Source organism: Erithacus rubecula (assembly GCF_903797595.1).
Source record: "Erithacus rubecula genome assembly, chromosome: 6".
Taxonomy (NCBI): Eukaryota; Metazoa; Chordata; class Aves; order Passeriformes; family Muscicapidae; genus Erithacus; species Erithacus rubecula.
Genome location: NC_136688.1, coordinates 11,037,725 through 11,062,310, shown reverse-complemented (window position 1 = coordinate 11,062,310; position 24,586 = coordinate 11,037,725). Strand labels below are relative to the sequence as shown.

Genomic DNA, 24,586 nt, shown 5'->3' with positions numbered 1-24,586 from the left:
TCCCCCCAAAATCACCGAGTGCGGCCATCGCCCCTCGGACACGCTGCCCAGCCTGCCCCCAGCCCGTGTCCCACATCCCACATCCCACATCCCACATCCCACATCCCCCATCCCTAGAAAAAGTTCAGAAAATCCAGAATCCGGTTGAATCCAGAAATTGAAGACCAGATGTCAGTGACTGAACGTGTTGGTAATGAAATGACTATTTCAGCTGCTTTTGGTGCTGTCCCGATCACTCAGTGTGTGCCATCATTTATTTTCAATGAATATTGGGCTCTTCAGTCATTCAGATCAGTCATTAATTTACAATAAGCATTGGAGTTTTTCAGTTTCTGCTTTCTTAAATTTTAACCAAATTTCAAAGGAATAGAAACTGCTTAAACTGAAATCATCCCATGGCTGAATGCCCCAGTCTTGGCATTTCCCAAGCCAGCGTTCAACCCTGTTTTTTCCTAAGCCATTGTTCCTGCTGAAATCCATCAGAAATACAATTTACCCAGTCAGCAAACTCAGAATAAATAATTTTCCCTCTACATACCGAGCCTGCAAACTCAAGATTCACTATTTTTTCCTGTATGTACTAAGACCATAAACTCAGATTAAACCCTTGTTTTCCTCTCCCCAGTTCTTTCTACACCTTTTAATCTGGTTTTTGACCCTTCCCAGCACTGGGGTCCCACGCGTGACTGCACAAGCGCCTGTGTGTGGGTAAAGGGCAGCACCGGAGCCCTTTTCCAGACACTCCAAATGCCCTGCAGGGAATAGGGAGCCTCGGCCTCCCTTTGTTTTCTGCTCCTGTCGGTTAACCATCACAAGTAATTAAGATCTATAAGATAACGTGGGTCATACCTATGCTTCAGCAGGCTGCCAGGTACATTTCAAATCTGTTCTCCTCCCACATAAATGCTTATGTAAAAAAAAAAAAAAAAAGTAGCTGCTGGGCAGACTCTTTATAATTTTTTTTTTCTTTATTACTGTGCTTCACAGTGGAGTGTCTTCACAACAGGAACATCAAACAAACCTCCAGAATTGCAAAGTTTGTAACGGGAATGTTTCCTCTGCAGCTCGGACAGTCTGTGCCACCCGTGATCGCACGTCAGTAGGATTAGGGAAGTCCCAAATTCTGCTTTCTGGAGTTGCACAATGCACATTGTGTTTGATGACAGCAGGTTTACGTGGGCAGGAGAGGAAACACGGGGTTGCACGGCCATGGGGGTCATGTCTTGGTAACCAAGGTGAAGAATTCCGCTCTTATATGGGATTAGGCTCAGCCATTCCCAGATCCTTCCTGTCTCAAATTACGAATTTTGCTTTGACACTCATGTTGTTGCCTAATGGCTTGGTTCAGGCCTCCTTTTATCTTCTGCTGCTCTTTGTGAAAATGCATTTAAAATAAAACCCCTGAATGATTTGGGTTGGAAGGGACCTTAAACATCATCCTGTTCCACCCTTGCCATGGGCAGGGACATCTTTCACTGTCTCAGGTTTCTCCAAGCCCCATCCAAGCTGGCCTTGGACACTTCCAGGGATCCAGGGGCAGCCACATCTCCTCTGGGAAAGCTGTGCCAGGGCCTCACCACCCTCGTAGGGAAGAATTCCCTCCTAAATATGAAACCCACTTGATGGAAAGCCCAGCCTAAGTAAGGTGATGCTTTTAGCAGGCTTCTTCCCAAGAATGACTGTAAAGTTCTTCAGAAAAAAAAATTCCTTACTGCTTAGGGAGAAATTCTTCCCTTATTTTAGTATTTTTTTACCCCTCAGCATTCCCAGCTGCCCAGGGCTTGTTCCATCCTCTCAGCAGCAGCAGTATGTGGATTTTGAATTCATGTCCCTCTCAGCTGCTTTCTTGTGCTGAAGTAGAGGCATGTTCATGCTGCACACAGGCAAAAACAGTGTATTGTCTGCCTACACAAGCTTCAAATTGTTGAAGACAATCCTTGTTTTCCCTTGGATGATATCCCATCAAGAACAATGGAGCAAGCTCTCTTGTTTACAGCTTGTTTACAGGGCACAGACCCCAAAATCTGCTAATTTAGGAATAGTAAAGTGGAGTTTTAAGCATGCAAAAATAATCAGAGCTTCTTTGGTGAGTGTCTGCATATGATACAGAAGGTTATTAGGTCAGAGATCAAGATACACCCAAAGGGAAAGTTTCCATTACTCCTACCCCCACTTTAATATCATTTATCCTGACTCTACTCATGCACTTGTTGTGCACAACCTTTCCAAAGGGGCAGAAAACAGGACTCCTAAACAAATAGTGGACAGTATTTGCCCAAAGGGAATTCTGAGACAGATTTTTGCTGATACAGTCCCTTAGCATGTGGGTTAGGCATCCAGTTAGACCTTCAGCAAGAGGGCTCCCTTGGTGTGACCAGAGACACAGAATGCCCAGGAATGCCCAAATTGCATTTCTCACCTGCAGAAATGCTTCCCCTCTAGCTTTAAAACACTTGATTTTGCCATGCTGTAGGGGCCAGAATAATAAGAAATCTCAGTTAAAAATCAACAACTGTTCCAATTCCAGTGAGCAAGAAAGTGCTGAATATGCCTCAAAAATAAAATCAACAAAAGTACAGTAACCTTTTTTTTCTCCCCCAAAGCTCAAAGTCCTGTAAATAAGAGAAATTTCATCCAGTCAAATATTTGTTATGGAGAACCTCCACTCCATCCACAGTGTCATTCAGCTTCCAGACCTTATGTAAACACAAAAGCAACTCTAAACTTGGCTCCAAGGTTGATCATGTGCCTGGAAATTTGACACTGGTCTCAACTGTGAGTTTTGAAAGCTGTTTACTAAAAACATCTGGGCTCCACTTGCTCTGGGAGTTTAACTAAAAACTCCTTCTTGTCGCTCCTTGGGCAAAACACTCAGTGCAAACTTTCCCGTTTGTTTCTTTGAGGTGCCCGAATTTTTCCAAGTGGGAAACCCGGGATTTAGGCAACAAGTTTTCACTGGGTACTTACAGCCCAGAATGCAAATGACTGGGGTACACAGAGCTGCTGGTTCCTGGAAACGCTCTCCAAAGGGAGGCAGACAAAGGATGTTTGAAGTTCTGCTGGGAAATTTGCTTTGGAGACTGAACACGAGGCTGTTTTTATACAGGGAAAAAAGTCCCAAACACAGAATAATCTGTACCTTTGTACTACAAGATTTTGTAGACAAGGAGTATAAAACTCTCTTTAGGCAGACAAACTTCTTCTAAGTTGTGACACAGGATCTTTTCACTCTGGAGTATTTTTACACACAGTCTGAACAAAATGTTGTAGGAGATTGCAATTCTCTAATTTGCCCAGAAATTATTTTTATTTCTTTTTCAAGCCTTGTAAAAATACACTTAGAGCCAAGAGAGTGAGGAAGAACAATGTTAATTAAAGTACAGTAATTTTGTCAGCATAGCCAGAAGCAGGATCTGGTGAATTTATTTGAAGGTATCATCCCTTTTTAAACTAATTTCCAGACTGACTCCACTATCTGAGGGAAAAGCTCCATCCCTGGTTCCAAAGGCAGCCTGTGCCCCAGGTGCACATACAGGAGCTTTCACAACATGGATTTGCCCAGCTGCAAAAGTCACAATAAATTTGATGTTGACATTCCACCACATCCATATTTGCTCTACTGTCACCATCCTCCCATGGTTCCATCCACATTTTTTCCCCCCCTCTCAGATTCAGTGTTAAAAACAAGGGGGTGGGGATCATTCCTGTCCCTGTTTCTGTTGTATTGAACTTTTCCTTCAAATACTGTAGAAAAATTGCAAATAGACCACCCATCTAAAGCAAACAAGTACAGGGAAATTTCTCAATACCCCACAAAAACCACCTCCTTCTGAGCATGAATTCCCCTGGAAAACACTGGTGAATGTTCAAGCCCTCATGGATCACCAGGCAGCTTTGATTCTAGATACTCAGGTGAAATGTTTTTTTTTTTTTTTAAAGAAATTTTACTCGGCAATCAAAGAGACAAACATGTTTGTCCCCCCTGAGGCCATCATTTAATTTTGTGGGGATGCACAAAGGTGTTCCTTGGATTTAGTGCAGCATTGAGTTTGAGCAGATACTAAATTTCTCTGAGGAGGCTGCTTTTATACTCAGCCACCCAAAAAGGGACGAGCAGCAAATGCTTTCAAGCATGAGGAGAAGAAACAAGCTTTTACAAGGAGCTGGCAGTTAAAGGACATGCAGCAACCTGATAAAACACCACAGAAACAAGCAGTGGCCCATGGCTGATCTCTGCTGGGCAGGATGGGGGTGGGGGGGCACCCCCAAACTGCTGAGCAGGTCTCTCCAGGAACTCCTTCCAAGGCTTATTCAGAAGAAGTGAAGGGATTAAATCAATGTAGAGGGATGTTCTCAGCAGAGATGAGGCACAGGGAGAGTTTTCTCTGGGGAAAGCTGCTGTGCTGTGCTGTGAGGGGACACTGAAAACACTCCTGTGGTTCATGCAGAGTGCAGCCACAACTCCACAGGTTCAACACCCACATCCACCTTTCCTGCTGGGTGTAACTTCCTCCTAAGCCACCTTCAGGCCCTTGGCATCAAAGTAAAAATACTGAGAAGCAGCTCAAGGGGCTCAGGTTGGGTCTAATTCTCTGTGTGCTGGTTGTGGAGCAGCCAGGCAGTGCTGAAGTGTGGAGTGTTGTCCTGCAAAGCCACCTCTGGAAGAGCTGGACACAGCCCCTCCTCAAGGTGGGGAAGTGATCCAGTGGTGCTTTCCCTGCACACTGAACAAACTGGGGGGAAAAAAAGCAAGGAAATTGCACAGAGAGAGAAATAAACCAGGGAAAATCACCTCTGTTGGGGCAAGAAATGGCTGAGACACTTGAAAACGGGTTGGACTTCAGGGCCTCGTTGCAGTTGTGTTCAGCTCAGCAGCTGTGGGGCTGTGCCCACAGATATCAGCATTCCAGCAGGCAATAAAGCAGGGACAGAGAGGCCACCCACTCGGTGGGACAGGGAGATAAAAGGGAAGGGCAGCCACAGCAGCCCCTCTGCAATCACACGTGGCTGTTTCAGAAGCTCTGCTGGACTGGGCAGGGCCCTAGACCCCAGGCAGACCACCTTGGCCTTCTGGGCTCATGGTCAGTGTCCTGGGAAGATGCTCCCACTGAAAGCTGTGGAGGCAAAGCCCTCAGACAGCAGCCAGAGGAATGCTCTGCCTGGCCTGAGGAATCTTCCACCCCGTTGCTCTATGAGTAGCTTGCTCAGTCATGCATGGCCACAAACCTGTCTAAATAGGCAGCGATGACCAAGACTGAAACTCAAATCAGGAACTTTCCAGTCTGACAAGTAAAAAAAAACCCAAAATATTTCCGCTCCACACGTACTCAGCACAGGCCAGGCCCTTCCTTGCCTGGTGTTTGATGCTCTTGATTCCTTCTAAAGCCTCTGAGAGGGGATACAACCCACGGCAGGCTCAGAGGAGAGAAGATGAAAGACCCCACAGCCAAAACGGCTGCATTCCTCACACAAACACCCCCATACCTCATTTGTATCTTTTCCCTGTCTCCAGCCACCCTGCTCACCCCTTAGAGTATCTCTGCAGGTCATGAGCTTAGCAGAAAACAGCATTTTTGACCAGTTTCTAGGGCTGGCCTGGCCACTGAATGGGTCTGAAAGCTCCAGTTAGGAGACAGACAGAGGAGCTCAGTGACTCGAGGGCAAAGGGTGATCACAGAGAATCTCACCAAGCTGCCAAGACCCCGAGGAGCAGGGAGGATGTTCAGTCAGGCCCAGAAGGGAAGAAGGAGTTCTCTGACAAAGCATTTCTCCAGTCAGGAGGTGGAGGTTGAGCAATGGGCTGACAGCAGCTAAAACAACAGCCTGGGAGGGAGCAGAGGGATGCAAAACCACGAGGATATCTCTGAGGTCACCAGGGAAAATAGAGTCTCAGACTGGGAAGAAAAAAGAAGCCAGAATTGCAGCATTGTTACTTAATCCAGGGAACTTTATTCAGTCAAGACCAGCAGGCTCAGCATGACCACACAAAAAAAAAAGCTACCAGGCTTTTACTGGAATTCCTGAGTGCCTGTATCCCTGCTTCAGCCAGGTTTAACTAGCAGTGGACTCTGGCTGGAAAAGGCAATTCCCACTTTATTCCCTGCCTGTGTTCACTCTGATCTAACGCTGGAGTCACCAGACTTCTCTCCACATAAATATAAGCATTTCAAGAGGAATAGGGAGGTGTCAGCCTTGGAGAGAAGAAAGCATTCACTTCCAGAGTTTTCTGCTGGAAACCCTTTTCCTTTGAATCATGAGCCTTACTGTAGTGAAAAATTTGGTCACCACAAAATTCCCTTCTTGCTGTATTCCAGAGGCCAGGAATGCAGCTCAGTCCAGAGAAAGGAGCACTTCCTAAACTTTATTCAACCTAAACTATCACACAGCCACCTCACAGGCCTACAGTGACAAGGATGGGAACACAGCTGGGAATTGCAGGGATTGGAAAAGAAGGAGGTAAAGAGATTGAAAATCTGTGTTTTTACAGCCACATCCAGCGTGAGAACCACTTTGGCACACAGGCCAGGGAATAGGAAGAGAAAGTGACACCATCATTACTTTACATCAGCTGGAAATTTTCTCTTCTTGGTCCAGGTGCTTCAGAAGTGGCTTTTTCCAGAAGTAAGGGAGAGAGGACAGTTGTACCCCTTTCCCCATATCACCCTCTGCCAAAACCAGACAGATCTCTCTGTTTCAGGCAGTTCCTGCTCTCCTGTCGGGGGGGAGGATCAGGATTGAGCAACAGCACCTCCAAAAGCAACCAGACCTCGAGGACAAGGAATTGGGAAGTGGGTGGGATCTCTTCCCAACCGTCACATGACTCTTACTCATCATCCTCCTTTGGAATGAAGTAACATTCCATTTTCAGACAAAGTGCTTTATCTGGTATAGAGAAGAACCAAACAAAGAACATCATGATTCATTTAAAAAGCATATTTATTTTACCTGCAAAAATTTGTGTTGTACCAAGAATTAGGGAATAAATAAAGGTTAATTAGCTTTAATTGCAGTTCAGTTGCTCTGTGAGGGATGCTGTCCTTTACAGCTCTCTCCATGAAGATTTCAGGAATTTTGTAAACATTCCCATCGTGTTCCAGCACTAAGATTACAGTCAACAAACACGGCACTGAGAGGCTGGTCACAACTCCCAGCACCCTTCCAAGTGACACTTCCACCTCACCTGCCTGCCTGGGAAAGGAGGAATCTCCCTGCTCTGTCCCAGAGCTCCTCCAGCTCACTGTCATCTGGGAGGGGAAGGGGAAGGAAGGGGAGAGGGGAGGGAATTGGGGAAGGGAAGGTAAGGGAAGGTAAGGGAAGGGAAGGGAAGGGAAGGGAAGGGAAGGGAAGGGAAGGGAAGGGAAGGGAAGGGAAGGGAAGGGAAGGGAAGGGAAGGGGACTGCAGCACCTGGGCCCATTCCCAGCCACCAGACTCAGCACGGGGTCCCTCCAGGTAGCCCGGATGAGGCCCGTGGCACGGGAGCGCGGAGCAGCCAGTTTGTGCCGGGTTGCTCTGGGTTGTCCCCGTTTGTTTGTCCCGGGGGGTCTCGGCCCGGCCGAGCCGCCACATGGGGGCGCCCGCGCTGCGCTGCCCCCCGCGGGCCAATCAGCGCGCTCCATGCACCGCGGCCCCGGGGCACGCCGGGAGTTGTAGTTCTCGAGGCGCGGCGCGACGGCGGAGCGGTGCCTACCAGCGGCTTCTCCGCGGTTCGGCGGCGGCCGCTCCACCACTCCGTTGTCTCCTCACGGGCACTCGGAGCCTGCAGGGTGGTTTCCGCCATTCCGCAGCCCTACCGGGGTGCAGCGCCGCGGGCATCCGGCATCGGTGTCGCGTAGGAATGACGTCACGGGAGGCGCGGGCGGGTGTCATGGCCGTGGGGAGTCGTTGCCTTGCAAACCCCCTCAAGAGGGGCAGTGAGGGACGGCGAGATCCCGGGCTGGGGATTGAGAGTGTAGAGAGGAGCGCACATTGAGATAGTTTCGGTAGGACCTGTGCCAAACACAAGATGTTGCAACAGAAGAGGGAAATTGCATCTTAAGTTTTATAAGGAATAGGCATCCTCACAGCATTTGGTTCTTATGACAAATCACCATTTCCAGTGTTTATGAAAGTATCACAGATTCACCATCTGGTTTGGGTTGAAAGGGACTTGAAAAAAACATCACATTCCATGGGCAGAGACACTTTTCCAGGTTGCTCCAAGCCCTGTCCAGGCTTGCCTTGGACACTTCCAGAGTTGGGGCAGCCACAGCTTCCCATGGAAATCCATTCCAGTGCCACACACCCTCACGGGGAAGATTTTTCCCCTCCAATATTCCATCTAAAGCCACATTCTCTCAGTTTAAAGCCATTCCCCCTTGTCCTGCCACTCCAGGCCCTTGTCCAAAGTCCCTCTCCAGCTCTCCCTGAGCCCTTTTTGTCACTGGAAGGGGCTCTAAGGTTTCCCTGGATCTTTCCCTTCTTCAGGCTGGACATTCCCATAACCACCAACAAGCATTTCGTAACACAATTAAGCAGAAATTAAAACCTAATTATGTTGTGGGAAGGGAAACAATGGTTTGTGATCTAGAGGCAAAAAAGAAAATGGAAAAATATGTGAAAGTGGTGAAATTGTCAAGAAAGCAGGATGAGAACAGGCCTGAAAGATGTTTGGTGACAGCAGAACAGGCCATAAAAATATGACAAAATATATATAAATATTTTCCTGCTTTCTCTATAGAGGTTATGGCAGAGCTGGCAAACAAAGGAAGTATTTACCCTGTACAAAAACTTTTAATTTTCCAAGTTTAAAATTAAGTGTTGCATCTGCTTCTGGGATTTGTCACAAATATTTTGTGCATTTACCTTCTTGAGGCTGATTCATTCATAGATAATTGATGGAAAACCATCCATGAGCCTAGTTTTAAAATATTCAAACCCAAATATCTTTGGATTTTCCAAGCAATTCCCTTCACACATATTTTTTACCTGAAACTTGAATTTAAATTGGACCCAGTCTGCTAGAAAAGGAATTCTGGGTATTATTTTTGCCTTCAAAATAAAAATACATAGTTTAGCCCTAACTTTGCCAAAGTTAATACACTTTTCTGCTGATGCCAGGATAAATTCCAGGCAGGGCAGAGAAAGGAAGCCTGGATGAGCAGTATACATTCCACAATTATAGGTGGTTACCCTTGAGCTGTCTAAAATGGGATTAATAAACAACCAGATTTTTACCATTCCCAAAGAGATTAATTTCTTCCCAATATCCAGTCTAATCCTTCTCTCCTTCATCTTAAAGCCATTTAAAGCCAAATGTTTGAAGGGTGGCCACAGAAATGTTCCCAAGGGACATTGATTTTGTGAATCCATTTTTTTTTTGGTACAAGAATTAAAAAATAGGGAGGAAAGGCAGGAGAAAATGTCACTGACATGCCAAATGTAACTTTTTTTTTTTGATTCCCAGAGTCCTGGGAACTTTAAAGCCAGAACTGTAGCACAACCTGAATTTCACAAGTGGGTGCTATTTTTAGACAAGAGAAATAAATAATTCACATCCTCTTTTATGTTGCGTATTTTCATATGTGGCAGAACCATAAAAAAAAAAAAAAAACAACCACAAAAAAAAGAGCTCGGAAAATCTGCCCTGGTTTCATTACAAGTAATAAAATCCACACATAAATAATATAGTTGGACTTTGCTTAAAGAAAAAAAAGCACATCAATAACTTCAGGAATCCTTTATGTAAATCTGATTTTCAGTTGCAAAAGCAAAGTGTCAATGCACAGAGAATCACTCATATGGGAATTTCATCAATAGAGTATTTTTCCTTGATTTATTCGGTGCTGTCTGTATTCCCACCCCCACCTTCCAACAGGACAGCTCCACTTCTAGGAGTATGAGAGGAACTTTGTGGTGGTGAGTCAGTCCAGGGGTATTGATTTCTGAGAGCAGCCAAAAATAGACACTCAGGGAAAGAGAAGCAGAAACTGGGTGAGTGCTTCACGATCCTTTCCTGCTAAATTTTCCCAGTACTGCCAAAGGAAATCACAGCTGTCTCCTTGCAGTGTCAGAGGTTACTGGGCATGAGGAAATTGGAAGAGGATGTCTTGGTTTTGAGGAATATTTAGGGATTAGCACCTCAATTTGAAGGGATGATACACTGATGATAAAGAATGAACCTCTCATGGACACTTCCCACCAGACCAGGTTGCTCCAAGGCACATCCAGCCTGGCCTGGAACACTTCCAGGGGTGAGGCAGCCATAGCTTCTCTAGGAAAGAAGGAGAAAATAAGGAACATATTCCTTGCTAAGTTATCCAATAACTCTATCCCAGCTTTTGCTATGAGCCTTGTTTGGTCCACTGGCAGCAAACAGCTGCTTACAGTAAATTTTTCTGGGAGCACATGGCTCTGGTGGGTGGGAGAGGGAGGGAACTGCAGCAGAATTAGACTTGATAATCCAGCCTTTCCACCTTCACAAGCTAGGAGAGGCATCAAAATCTCCCAGCTGGACACAAATTGGAAATCAGCCTCTAGTTTGGTACCTTGGAATTCAGATATGTCTTTTAAAAGGCATCCAGGTTTTGGAATTCCACACAGGCTGATCTTTAGGCATCTGTCCACACAGCTACATTTAGATTCCATCACCTCTGGAAAGAGGAGTATTCTTCAGTCCTGCAGGGAGCAGCCACCCAAGGCCCTTCATTTTAACAAGCCCTTTTGGGCATCTTGAAGAAGCCTCTAATGATCTTAAAATGTTCTTGGGATGCTCCTGGTGGACCTCCCTCATCCTTCTAACAAGTCCTCATGGACAACTTCACAGGCACTGAGGAGAAAGAAACTTTCCTCCTTTTTAAAGAAAATTAAAACTTCCAATGCGGAATTCTCCACCCCTTGGTTTTGGAGAATTCATGGCTTGGCCAACACCTCTCTAGTCCTCCAGCTGGTTGGTGCAGAAGTTAAGGGCAAGAATTTGAAGGATAATTGATCCTTCATCATTATCCTTCACCAGCTGCACCAGCAGCTGCCCTGGCCAGCCGCTTATGGTTGCCAGAAGTCCCTCAGAACCTTGTGAAAGTGCCTGGGACCCCAAGGGGGGCATCAACAGGGATGGCAGGAGGTGCACCAGATTCTGGGCTCCAGGGGTTCTAGTCAGGAGTAAAGTTGTGGATAAAGACAAATCCAACTGCTGTGCCCTGCTTGTGCTGCCATTCAGAGACCTGGAAGAGCTGAAACAAGGATTTGGGTTTTTTTGGCAGATGAAATGCTTCATAAATATCCTGCTCACGGTTGTAATCTCTGATGATTTTTCTTGCATTTCACACACCTGAAGGCTACAATTAATGCAAGGTCTCATTGCAAAATGAAGGCATTTAAAAATTGAGAGACACTTGTAGCTAAAATAAGTGATTTTATTAAACCTGTTTCATCAGAAACTTGGGGTCAGTCATGTGACAATTATCTCAGCATTTTTATGGGATGAACTTTTATTTCTTTACAAAGAGAGGTGGTGAAGAGAGATATGAGCTGCAGGAAACAGCATCACCTCTCTCTCCATTAGAATTTTATGCAGCAAGGAGAAAAAAAATGGGAAGAAGAAAAAATGTAGTGGCAAACATGGCTCCAGAGATGGAAGATTCCAGCAAACAACAGACACCCAACAAGGAGAGAGAGGGAGGAGAGAGATTTCAGGGCTGATCCATGAAACATAATTTAATGTATTTGAACTTGTAATTTTGAAAGGGATATAAACTGCTTTTTTACAGTGTATCTAGGTGTGCCTGAGTACCAGTTCCCAGAATTCCTGCCCTAAAATATGCATCCAACACCTGCCTGCTCTCACCTCACTTTGTCAGTATTCCGTGGAGAACAACATTTCCAGCTGGACTCTTCTCCTCCTGTGAAAATGACCTAAAGCTGTGCCATGCAATTCTGGACATGCACAGCTCTCCCTTCTAACTGCAGAGGGAGCCAAAAGAAAGGGTTTTCAACCCAGAGGAGGAGTTGTGAGCCCAGAAAATGAATTTGGATTCCAGCATCTAATTTTTAGATGTCTAAAAGTTAGAGAAGATCAGTCACAAATTGTAGTTTCTACCCAGCTGATGGTGGAGACTGAGTGAGGTTTTCTTGTCTCATTAAAGCCCTTCTCAACTGGCTGATCACTCTTTTTAGGGCACATTTTACCTCTTTGTTCCTGAGGCTGTAGATGATGGGATTTAGGAGCGGGGTGATCATCCCATAGAGCATGGACACGACCCTATCCCACTTCAGGGAATAGGTGGAGGAAGGGCGGACATAGGTGCAGATGGTGGTCCCATAGAAAAGGCAAACTATGGTCAGGTGAGAACCACAGGTGGAGAAAGCCTTGTGCCATATCCCAGGGGAGTTCCTGGCCAGGATTTCCAGGAGGATGTAGATGTAAGAGACCACAGTGACCACGCAGGCACCACCCCCCAGCACCCCGGCCACCACCAGGAGCACCAACTCCCTGCTGTGGGTGGACGAGCAGGAGAGGGTCAGCACAGGGGGAATGTCACAGTAATACTGCTGGATTTTGTTAGGACCACAGAAAGAGAGTGTGAAAACCATAGAGGTGTGCAGCAGGGAGTTCAAAAGCCCTGTTGCCCAGGTGCCCACGGCCAGCTGAGCACACAGCTTTGTGCTCATGATGCTCGGGTACCTCAGGGGGTGGCACACAGCCACGTAGCGGTCATAGGCCATCACAGTCAGCAGGAAAATCTCTGTGCCCACCACAGCAATGAGGAAAAAGTGCTGGAACAGGCAGCCAGAGAAAGAAATCTCTTTGTGCTCCAGCAGCAAGGCCCCCAGCATCTTGGGCACGGTGATGGTGGGACATAAGAGATCCAGCAGGGATAAATTGCTGAGGAAAAAGTACATGGGGCTGTGCAGGTGGGAGTCAGTGCTGATGGCAACGAGGAGCGTGATGTTGCCTGCCATGGTGGCCAAATAAATGAGCAGAAACAGCACAAAGAGGAGCAATCGGATTTCTGGAGCATCGGAGAGGCCCACAAAAACAAATTCGGATACTGTTGAGAGGTTCACCCTCTGCATCTTATCTCTCATTGTAGGAATGAGGCAGAGGTTTCCCTGGAATAAAGAAGGTGTAACTTAATCACAATTTTGTCTCCATTTTAAAGACTGTGAGGGATCTTTCTGTCTGTTTTGAAGTTCAAAACCATTTTCAAGCATTGCTTCACCCAAAATCTAAATTTTACCCACATATTCCTAATGCAAAAGGCAAAATGTGGGTATTAAACTACACAGTGATTAATCTAAAATGTTAGTTTTTGCAAGTTACCACCTCAGAGTGAAGAGCTGAAAGTTGAAATTACCTTCTCTTTGGTGTCCAGCTTGGATACAGCCCCAGGCAACACAACGGGGCTTTCAGGGTTCTCTGAGCAAAGGGAATGTGGTACAGATCCCTAAAGTTCCTTTCAACATAAATTATTTAGTATTAATAATATCACAAAAAAGGATCTAGATTAGTAACTGAAACTAAAACTTTTTAAGGGAGTAATGTTGTCATCAGAGAAGAATTAAATCCCTCATATTCAGCAGATAGATGCATTTTGGTTTTTTTTTCAGCTTTTGAATGGGGCTTGGAGCAACCTGGTCTAGTGGAAGGTGTTCCTGCCCCTGGCAGGGGGTTGGAACCAGCTGAACTTTAAGATGCTTTCTGACCTAAACCATTCTATGGTTCTATCATAAAAAAGTTACAATTTGGCGTCCCATTAAAGATCCCCAAGTTTTCTATAAATTCTACCCTACAGACATCCATAATAACATTAGTACTTCTAGCATCCATCTGGGCTTTCCCCCCATCCCCTTTCCCCAATCCAAAGAAGTCTAAACATGGCATTAAAGGATCTTCCCATTTACCCTGTGTTGCACCATGGAATGTAGCTCAGTATTTACAGTAGGGATTTACATACCAGCCCTAAAAAGAGGGAAAGCAAAGTTCAGTCCAAATGCCTCCTTTTGGGGAGATTTTGGGATTGGTTTTAGGACGGTGGGAATATTGTACCATGTTCTCATTTGTAAAGGATGCAGAGATAAATAGATTGATTAAATATTTCATCTGGCCAGGCTCCTCTGTGGTCTCATGTTCTCCCAGAAGATTGAGAGGGAGCAAAGTCAGGGCTGAAACTACATAAGGAATAGTTAACTCAGTAGAAATACAAGGGAAATCACTTTCTCATAAAATGGGAAGCTCATTCATGTGAAATAGCACAGAAACAACACAGAAATACTCACTGATGTACAGAATTAATTACAGGTGATTTGTAGTTGCCGGTATCTCCAGGAAACAAAACAATCCTTTCTCTTCTTTCTACAAGTGACATAAAAATTATTTCACTCATAAGGAGGAGATTAATCCTGATAGAGCAGCGTTGGAATATTCACACAGACACCTGCCAGCACTGGCACAAGGGCTGCTTGGCTGCAGGAGTAGGCACCTCTCTTCTTTAATGAGGTTTTATAAATATGAGGGAGTGTCTGGGGACAAGCGTGTCAGACACTTTTTGTGGATGTTCCCTTAATTGCATGTATGAGGGGTTTTTCAGAACATTGACAAAAGGGGCTGGAAATCAAAGGAACCAAAATTACAAAATCAGCACTACTTTGAAGAGCTAACAAAAATTCCCCTCTGGTTCCATTAAGCATCCGTGTGTGATTTATGGGAGTGCCATTTCCCATATGATGTCCAGAACTGGGAACAGGCCTCTTCCTATTCCAGCAATACCTGACCATAAATCCTGCACTGTTCACATGAAGGATTCTGGCTGTCCATCATTCTTCCAGCCTGTTTGCTGTGTTTGCAAACTCCTGGAAAGTTAAAGATTCTGCTTCTTACTCGGGCAAACAGTGAGAGGACAAGAGGGAATGGTTTTGAATTAAAAGATGAGGGATTAAAATTTGATATTAGAAAGAAATTCTTCCTTGTGTGGGTGCTGAGCTCTGGCACAGGTTGACCAGGGAAGCTGTGGATGCCGCATTTCTGGAAGTGTCCAAGGCTGGGTTGGATGGAGTTTGGAGAAACCTGGGATAATGGAAAGTGTCCCTGCCCATGGCAGGAGGTGGAATCACATGAAATTTAAGGTGCATTTCCACCCAAGCTATTCCAGGACTCTATAAACTAGTATTCCCCAAGTGCATAGCACATGCCTATCCTGCCATGGGAGTGCAGAGCTGTGGCTGGAATAAATCCCTATGGTCCAGGCCTTTCCCTGTGTGCTGCAGGACCATCAGGCATCACACTTTCCGTGGAGTTTTGCAATAAAGAATTTTGTAATAAACCCAGGTGCCAAGAAGTGATACAGCAAAGAGATCCATCCCTGATCTCTCCCTTCCAAGCCAAACCATTCTGTGGTTCTGTTCCCCTCCTAAATCTTAAATGTTTCTTTTGGGGTGGGATGCATTGGCCTCATCAAGGTGCCAGTCACCCAGGCCCTCAACTCTGCATCTAAGTTGCTTATTTGCAGGGATGATCTTAGCTGAGTTATTAGGAGTGGAAACATAGGATAGCTTTTGGGATAAGCGATCTGCCTCAGAATAAATAAACAAAAATTATATTGCATTATATTTTATTATATAAATTAACTAAAAAAAAGAAACAAACCCCAAAATAAACAACAAAAAAATATCTCTGTTTACAGAATTTAGATGTGCACTAATTGACAGTATGCTGGATTAGACCCCTCTTTCCCTGTTGCCCACCCCTCCTTGCCATCCCCACTATAGTACAGCCAAAGTGATTGGATTTTGTCCACTTCTGGGACTATCCAGCTTTGTCATTGTTTGAGATTTCTATTTAGGAATGCTTATGATGAGCTCAGTCTGATTAGAGTCTGCTGAAAATGCTCCCTTTTCTCTGATGTCCATTTGTGTTTCAGTCCCATAGTATTTAAATAAAATTGATTAGCCTGGGATCTCTTCAGGCTTCTTGGGATTTAACAAAAACATTGTAGTGATCCTGCCAGTTCTCAAAGGACTTTCTTTCCCTTTGAGGACATTTTTCACTGTCCTCTAGGTGAGGCAGTAAACCTGAGAGTGAGCTCATAGAACTGGTAATTTCCAGGAGAGAAAGAATTTGGGATTTTAATGGTGCGCAGTGGAGCCAATTTACACACAGGGACAAACTCAGCTGCCAAAACTGCACCTTTGCAATTTGTTGGGCACCAACTTTTTAACTGCATCTTCTGAGGGCTTGTTAAAGTCATCCCAAGATGCTTCCAGGGGAGAAAAATCAATTATATTAAATTGTTTGTCTTCATAGAATGGTTTGGGTTGGAAAGGACTTTAAAGCTCATTCCATTCCAACCCCCTGCAATGGGCAGGGACATAATCCACTGGATCAGGTTGCTCCAAGCCTCTTGTATTGGAATCTCAGCTCCCAAAAATATGAAATTTTTGTTTGTTTTGTCAAAATTGGAGCAATTATTTCAAATCAATTCACTGTTGATACCCCCAGTTTATACCTAGTGAACAAATTTACACCAGCAAAATAACTGGACTGTAGCTCCTGTTAGCTCTTATATTAATTTATTTAAAAAATTCTTATAAAAACTTTATTGGAATGTTAAAAAAATTATCACAGTGATGCATTTTTTTTCTCGAAGTTTACTCTAACTGACCTAAAGAACATTTCAATTTTTTAACATTTTTTCTTTAATACTAAAATAAATGCTCCCTTCCAACCCAAGCCATTCTATGAAGATCCTGAGTAGAAATTCATTATTTAAAATAAATCTCATTTGCACAAGGACAGGAGATGTTTGGAAATCTCTCTTAACCAGGAGGATGAATGATCCTCCTCTTCCTAGAGGTGTGGGGGTGAGGGCTAATTTAAGACAGTGTAGAGAGGCAGGCAGAATGAAAATTCTTTCACTTACTGTGCAGCAATTTAGATTGTATATTAGGAAAAATTCCTTCATGGAGAGGATTTTCCAGCCTTGGAACAGGCTGCCCAGGGCAGTAATAGAGTCGCTAAGCCTGAGGGGATTTAAAAGCTGTGTGGATGTGCCACTTGGGGACATGGATTAGTGGTGGCCTTTCCAGCCCTGGGGAATGGTTGGACTTGATGATTTTAGAGGGCTTTTCCAACCTCAGTGATTCCATGATTTTATTTAGGTGGAATGAATCCAATCCTATAAAATTCTAGCACAAAGAAACCGATGGTGTTCCCCTCATAGCAACCACTGAATTTCTATCCCGATGGATTTGGTGATGTAACTGCTGCCCCCATAGAGGCAGTTTGGGTTGGAAGGGACCTTATAGACAACCCCATTCCAACCCTCCTGCATGGGGCAGGGACACCTTCCACTATCCCTGATATCCCACATTGCTCCAAGGCCCATCCAAGCTGGCCTGGAGCACTTCCATGGCTTCTCTGGGAAACCCATGCCAGACCACCACAGGGAAGAATTTCTTCCCAATATCCCATCTAAACCCATCCTGTGTCTGTGTGAAGCTATTCCCTCTTGTCCTGCCTCCATGTCCTTGTCTGGAGTCTGTCTCCACTCTCTCTCCTTCCTCTATATATTGTGGCTTGTATGATTTTAATAATTCACTTCTGTGAGAGAATTACGACTAAAAATATTCTTATGTGTCTATAGGAAACCCTGCAGGCAGCATCTGTGCCATCTCTATCTTCCAGTGTCAGTGGGTGAATTTGGGGATACTTAGTGTATGTGCCTCTGCCATCTGCTGTCATAGCACAGGAAAAGCATGTTAAGAGGGAGACTAGCCTCATCCTGGATTCATTTATTTATTTGAAAATTATGATCCAATACGAGTGAAAGTGTTTCGGAAGTTTGGGGTTTTCAGCATGGATTTTTAAATATTTGCAGTCATATGTGTATATAAATATGTTTATACGTAATTTGAAGTCTGTAGTCTTTAGCCACTAAGTCATTTTTGTGTAGAGGTGTAGTAGGAGTGTGATTCCAGGTGTAACTCTGGGTGTAACTCCAGGGCTCTGCCAACCCAGCTTGTCTCAGAAGGCTCTGCAGCGCTTCCAGAGTCTCCACATGGATTCTTTCACCTCGCTGCTCCTCAGGGTGTAGATGAGGGGGTTCATCATGGGGGAGAAGATCGTGTAGATGACACAGACGTACTTGTCTTGTCTGGTGGGCGAGGCCCCCGCGGGCCGCAGGTAGGTGAAGATGCAGGGCAGGAAGAGCAGGGTGACGATCGTCACGTGTGAGGCGCAGGTGGACAGCGCCTTGCAGTGCCCCTGGGACAGGCGGGCCCGCACCTTGGCCAGGATCAGCGCGTAGGAGCCCACCAGCACCAGGAAGCAGCCCAGGGATATGAGGCCGCTGTTGGAGGCCATGAGCCACTCAGTGAGGGCGGTGTCGGCGCAGGCCAGGGGGACGACGGGCGGCACGTCACAGAAGTAGCTGTGGATCACGTTGGGGCCGCAGAAGGGCAGCTGGAGCATGAGCACAGTCTGGACGATGGAGTGGATAAAGCCCCCGACCCAGCAGGCAGCGACCAGGGCCCAGCAGGCCCCGCGGGCCATGATGGCCGTGTAGTGCAGGGGCCTGCAGATGGCCGTGTAGCGGTCAAACGCCATCACCGTCAGGAGGAACATCTCCGAGGAACCCACAAAATGCAGGAAAAACAGCTGGGCCATGCAGCCCTCAAAGGCAATGGCCTTGTGCCCTGAGAGCAGGGCCACCAGCACCCTGGGCACGGTGACAGAGGTGTAGCAGATGTCGATGAAAGACAGATTGCAGAGAAGGAAGTACATGGGCGAGGAGAGCTTGGGGTCAGTCCTGACTGTCACGATGATGAGGAGGTTGCCCAGCAGGACCATGGTGTAGGCCAGGAGGAAGAGGGTGAAGAAGAGGAGTTGCAACTCCCGGGTGTCGGAGAGCCCCAGGAGGATGAATTCAGTCACCCGGGAGAAGTTGTCCTGTGCCATCGCTGCAGCTCAGACTCCCATGGCACAGGTGAGGGAGCGGCCAGGAAGGGCAGGCAATGTGCTGCAGCTCCAAGGCTCTTGGATAGTGTGAGCAGGATGCATTTGCTGCTGCACAAGGCACAGTGACACATTATAAATGACAGAAAGCAGAGTTTGCACTCACCCCCTCTTGTGTCCCTAGTCAGGTCTCTGGCCCCTCCACACTGACCTTCTCCCCTGAACTCACTCTGACCACTGTTTCCCTGCACTGTAGTTGGTGTGCTGCTATTCTGTCAGGGAGAAATCACAGAATCATGGAATTGTTAAAGTTGGAAAAGCCCTGTAAAACCACTGATTCCAAGCCTCCCCCCTGGCACTGCCAAAGCCTCCACTAAATCATGTCCCCAAGTGTTACATCCATACAGCTTTTAAATCCCTTCAGGAATGGTGGTTCCAGCACATCCTGCTTTCAGATAATGAGTGCTATGAATGCTGGAAAAATACTGTGCTGTACTTTTACTTGCTGGAAATTTGCAGTGCTGTGACTGAAGCAAATGCTGCCATTCTCAATCATGAGCTGTTCCATGTTCTGATCATAATGACACTCCTCTAACTTGAGGAAAGGGCTCTCCAGTTAACTTATCCACTCTGAAACTGGGAATACATGCACAGAAACCAGGTCTGGGAGATTCCTCACTGGAGAAATTGGGGTTTCTAACACAGCGGAAGCTGCAAAACCCTGCATGGTTTCTCCACTTCTCTATTTTTAAAGGAATTTTTAAAGTTCTTCAGTAGACAAATACACTCACTGTCGTGTGGAGGTTAAAGTGGGACCAGCAGAGGAATGCACTTATTCATTAAAATCCCTCCCAGAAATTTCTTCATTGCTCATTTCTGCCAAGGAGTTTGTGACTCAGCAATCAAGAAAGAAACCAGATGTCTGTGATGCTAACAGTATGAAATAAAGCTGCCTTAAAAGATCTAAAAGGCCAAATCATTAGACAGGGGACATTAACAGGCATACACATTGTCCTCTGGTATGCTGAATATCCACTGTATTTCTTCTTTTGTCTTTTTGGGCCAATTTCAGTTTAAAGCCAATGCTTCCCTGAAGGAGTAACAGTGAAATCTGAGCCAGAGTGTCGCTGACATATAATAACCACCTCTGATTATTTAGCTGAGGAGGGTGGTAGAAATAATACTCAGGTCCTGGTTGTGGTGTGGAGCACCCTATAAATACAGCTGTAGGGACACTGGCATAGTGAATGAGATGTTGAAAACCCTCCTTTACAAACACCCACAAATCCACCCTTACAGCATTCCCATGCAGAACACAAGAATCACTAGTGTGTGATATTCCTGAAAGTTCTCAAGACCAAGCTGGACAGGGCTTGGAGCAGCCTGGTGAATGGACCTGCCAGTGGCAGGGGGTCAGAACAAGATGAGCTTTTAACCCAAACTATTCTGGGATTCTAAATCTGTAACTGATTTTTAATTTTTTTTCCCTAAATCATAAAATATGCCTCACAGAAGTCACTCACCAGCAGTGCTGCTTTGCAAAGGCGAGATTTCAGTGGCACCTGAGCAAAACAAAGGAACAATCCCAGAACACTTCCACAGAGTTCATTTGCTGTCGCTCCTCTGACGACTTCCCCAAACCACTTCCAGGGGTTCCATTGGAACCTCTCAGTTCCATCAGAAACTCTTTGTAAGGTGCTGCTCAGAAGTTATGAAAGCTCTGTGTCTCTGCCAACTCTGAGCCCTGAAAAGAACAGCCCAATCTTCTGTATTTCCCATTCTGCAAAAAAACCCAACCTCCAGGAGCATCTTCAAGTACAATTATTTCTGCAGCAGAAATAGTTCAAGTAAATCACACAACAGAAACACAAGACTATAAGGAGTAATGAGATCCCAGAGGCAAAGGGAGTTTTGTCAGAAATCATCAGTGGGCAAGGAGCTAAAATTGTTCTTTGGGTAGTTATTATGCTGTGGTCCCTGGAGAGAGATGTCAGAGTAAAGATGTCTCTTACGTAGAATATCTATATAAATTCATATAAGTGGATACAAATTTTGCTTTCTGTCCTATGCCAGTATTTCTTATTTACAATCTTATATATTTCTTACTAACTTACACGTTGACAGCACAAAGCAAAAATATCACTGATGTTATCCCTTAGACACCTGACTTACAACTTTGAAACAACAAGTAACTCAGGTAATCACTTCAAAAAATGCACAAAAGTTTATGGTGAGCTTTCCTTGCTCACCAGGTATTTTTACTGGCACAGTAAAGCACAGAAGGAACTTTTGAGCTCAAGTATGAAATTATTTCAAGATTTTTTTGTGAAATGTAGAGGACCCTGACACTGTTTCCAGTGACACTTTCCATAAGCTATGGGTGAATATTTGCTCAGCAGCAGTGAGACCTCTAAAAATACCCCACTGGTGTACACCTCCAAAGCATTTAAAAATATATTTATTTTATTTAGTGCTGTCTTGGGCAGAGATAGGTGAAGTAGATAGAATTATAGGATAATTATGGAATTGTGAAATAGCTGTTTGTGTTGGAAGGTACCTTAAAGACCATCTCATTCCAGCCCCATGTCATGTGCAGGGACTCCTTTCACTAGACCAGGTTGCTCCAGCCCATCCACCCTGGCCTGGAACAGGGCAGAAAGGATTTGTTGAAGTGGGAGAGGAAGAGGAGAAGTTTCCCCTTCTATTCCTTCATCAGCATCACCCAACTAGCTCTTAATATCAGTTTGTTTTTTTTTTTACTTCTTTTTTTCTTATGGGATGTTCTACCTGGACAACATTTTCAGTATTTTTAACAGTATTTAAACTCTGCTGTTGCTGTTGCCCAGGAGGCCATGGTCTGGGCCTGTGCTTGTTTACAGGAATAGGATGGGAAGGCCAGAGTTCCCAATGTGTTTCCCATCATAAAAATAACTCTTAGTGTCTACCTAATTACAGTAGAAGCCAACAGCCAGCTGTTCATTAAAAGGAATGTTTTGGGGCATTGTCACAGAAGAAATTACAGCAAAACACACTTGATTTTCTCCGATCCTTTGGAAACATGACCACAGCCCTACCCCTTTCCATTTCTGCTTCCCACTTTCCTCCTGCACAGTTTCCTCAGGGCTCCCTTCACCTCCCCATTCCGGAGGGTGTAGATGAGGGGGTTGAGCATGGGTGTGATGAGCGTGTAGAACACGGCCACGGTCCTGTCCTTGGACAGGTCACTGGACGGGCGGATGTAAACGAACGTGGTGGGCCCAAAGAACAGGAACACCACAGTGACGTGGGCCCTGCACGTGGACAGGGCCTTGTGCCACCCCTCCAGCGTTTGGCCCCTCAGGGAAACCAGGATGACCACGTAGGACGTGACCAGGATGAGGAAGCAGCTCAGGGATATGAGTCCACTGTTGGCCACCGCGGCCAGGCCCTCGGCACGCGTGTCGGTGCAGGCCAGGTGGAGCAGGGGGTGGACATCACAGAAATAGTGGGCGACTTCGTTGGGGCCACAGAAAGGGAGCAGGGCAATGGGAAGGGTCTGCAGGGTGGAATGCAGGAAGCCCCCCACCCAGGAGACCCCCACCATGCAGCCGCAGAGGCGGCGGGACATGAGCGCGGGGTAGTGCAGGGGCCGGCAGATGGCCACGTAGCGGTCATAGGCCATGGCTGTCAGGATGAAAATCTCTGTGCAGCCAAAAAAATGAACCCCAAAGAGCTGCCCTATGCAACCTGCAAAGGAGATGGTGTTATTTTCCACCAGGAAGCTGGAAATCATCTGGGGAGCTGTGACAGAGGAGTAACAAATATCTATAAAGGACAGGTGGCAGAGGAAGAAGTACATGGGGGAGTTCAGGTGCTGGCTGCTCGTCACAGTGAAAACTATGAGATTTCCTGTCACTGTGAGCATGTAGAAAACCAGGAACACCACAAAATATATTTTCTGCACCCCTTGGTTGTCTGAGAGGCTCAGGAGGATGAATTCCTTCATGCTGCTGGAATTTTCCTTGATAATCTACTGGGCAATGTGTAGTGCAGACCCTGTGGAAAGATAAAGACAAAATGATTGATCAATTTTTTCATCCTTAAAAATAAACTCTTTATCAGAAGAGCATCATCTCTAATAAACATATAGGATTAGAATTAAGTTTATCAAGTGCTTTTAAAATTTGTTTTGGTTTTTGTTTGGTTTTTTTTTTTTGTTGTTCTTCCCTTCTCCATATTTAATTTGCCTTGTATGAGACACAGCCATAGAATCATAGACTCCTGGAATGGTTTGGGTTGGAAGGGAGCTTAGAGATCATATACTTCCAGCCTCACTGGATACCTTTGGGACTGGATCCATCTGATCCAGGCTCCTATTTTAGGATTTTAAAATAGAGCAAAATCAGAAACTCCTGTAGAGGCAAAAAGCTGATCAAGCACCCACAGGAAATACTGAAATGTAGAAAAACCAAAATTGCTCTCAAACTCAAAAAAGTTAAGCCTAAAAAGGAAGTTGAGAAAGTTTGGGGCTTTTCTTGTGCTTGCAGTTTTACTGGCAAAAGGTAAAACATACTCAAGAGAGGGGATAAAAGGGAGGTCTTACCTCTAAAATAAATTTTCTAGTGACTAACTAGAGGTGCATGATACAGTGCAGTCAATTTCAATATGAAATAAGCACAATGTGAACTGTTATAATAATAAAAAAACCCCAACAACATAAAACTAATAAGGAATTGCACCATCCCCTTATTGCAAGGGTTTTCCCCTAAAATCTCAGGTGGTTAATTGAAAAAGAATTCAGTAACCTGATTTGGGACTGCAAAACCAGTTCTGCACATGGTTACTGCCAAAAAGAGCCAGAGTGGTTGACAACCTCAGGGGAAATTTCTTTTTGTATTTTCGCATTTGTCAAGAAGGGCAGGGGGAAAAACAGGAAAGGAAATGAGGAAGAGGAAAGAAAAGAGAAAAGATCCCAGAAAACTTACCTCCTCTGTGTTTGGAGATGTAATTTTTGTGTAAGAGCTGTGATTTTATGAGAGATTTTACGTCCCCAACATCTCCCTTTCCTGGTAGAGGCTTTAAAGAAAATAGAACAGCTTCCAAAAAGCTTCCAACACTTGCTTAGGAGTTGCCTTTTTTAATCCCACATCATTTAATTCCTTGCTTTCCTTCATCACCAAGTGTATCCTGGCTTTTCCTTCCCATGTTAGAGCTGTTTGAAGGGACTGTGGGCACTGACAGGGTGTGCACACAGCTCAGCAATCAGAGAGGAAAATAAAACCTGTTTAAGTAACTTTCTTCAAACCTCTCCAAGGAAATCTCCCTCCTCCAGGGCTTCATTCCCTGTTTACATACACGTCCTCTGCCATCTCCAAGGAAATCTCCCAGCTTGAGGGCTCTTGGGGCTGGAGGAGAGAGATGGGAATGCTCAGTGGTGGGAGGGAGAAGAAATTAGTCCTGTCCTGCCAGGCAAAGTTTAGATTGGAGTTTAGGAAAATTTCCCCACTTACGGGGTTGTCCAGCCCTGGCACAGTTTACTGGGAGCAGTGGTGGAGTCACCATCAGTCTGGAGGGATTTAAAACATGTGAATATGGCACTTGGGGGACATGCATTAGTGGTGGCATTGCTGGGGAATGGTTGGACTTGATGACCTTGAAGGACTTCTCCAACCTTAACAATT

The 24,586-nt window shown here is 45.3% G+C and overlaps 2 protein-coding genes and 1 long non-coding RNA gene across 5 annotated transcripts in view; 1 reads left to right on the top strand and 2 right to left on the bottom strand.

Annotated features, from left to right (window-relative positions):
- Positions 1-115: 115 nt before the first annotated feature.
- On the top strand, positions 116-6,733 carry LOC306803443. Its single transcript, XR_013774620.1, has 3 exons — positions 116-190; positions 988-6,498; positions 6,595-6,733. It is a non-coding gene; the product is annotated as an uncharacterized lncRNA (long non-coding RNA).
- Positions 6,734-11,907: 5,174 nt separating this feature from the next.
- LOC306803977 (uncharacterized protein) lies at positions 11,908-22,952 on the bottom strand. The gene is made up of 4 exons (XM_079309999.1): positions 22,001-22,952; positions 13,933-13,937; positions 13,333-13,394; positions 11,908-13,087 (listed from the first exon to the last, which is right to left on the bottom strand). The coding sequence occupies exons 1-4, from the start codon at positions 22,909-22,911 to the stop codon at positions 12,071-12,073; spliced, it is 1,995 nt and encodes a 664-aa protein (XP_079166125.1). The 5' UTR covers positions 22,912-22,952; the 3' UTR covers positions 11,908-12,070.
- Positions 17,773-24,586, bottom strand: part of LOC306803425 (olfactory receptor 4D5-like) — a 57,656-nt gene continuing 50,842 nt past the window's right edge. The window contains exons 1-2 of one of the 3 annotated variants that reach the window (XM_079308828.1): positions 19,138-21,620; positions 17,773-19,037 (exon numbers count right to left, since the gene is read on the bottom strand). In XM_079308828.1, the coding sequence (XP_079164954.1) occupies positions 17,997-18,929 (933 nt within the window). In that variant the 5' untranslated portion in view covers positions 18,930-19,037; positions 19,138-21,620 and the 3' untranslated portion in view covers positions 17,773-17,996. Of the gene's footprint in view, positions 21,621-24,586 lie in introns of those variants that run through there. The other 2 variants (XM_079308827.1, XM_079308826.1) reach the window with 2 other exon arrangements.

Excerpts from the sequence above, each read along its gene's own strand:
- LOC306803977 (XM_079309999.1), bottom strand. The coding sequence starts at position 22,911 with ATGAAGGAATTCATCCTCCTGAGCCTCTCAGACAACCAAGGGGTGCAG. Across the intron at positions 13,088-13,332 it reads AGCTGGACACCAAAGAGAAG|GGAAACCTCTGCCTCATTCC; the intron begins GTAATTTCAACT and ends TCTTTATTCCAG.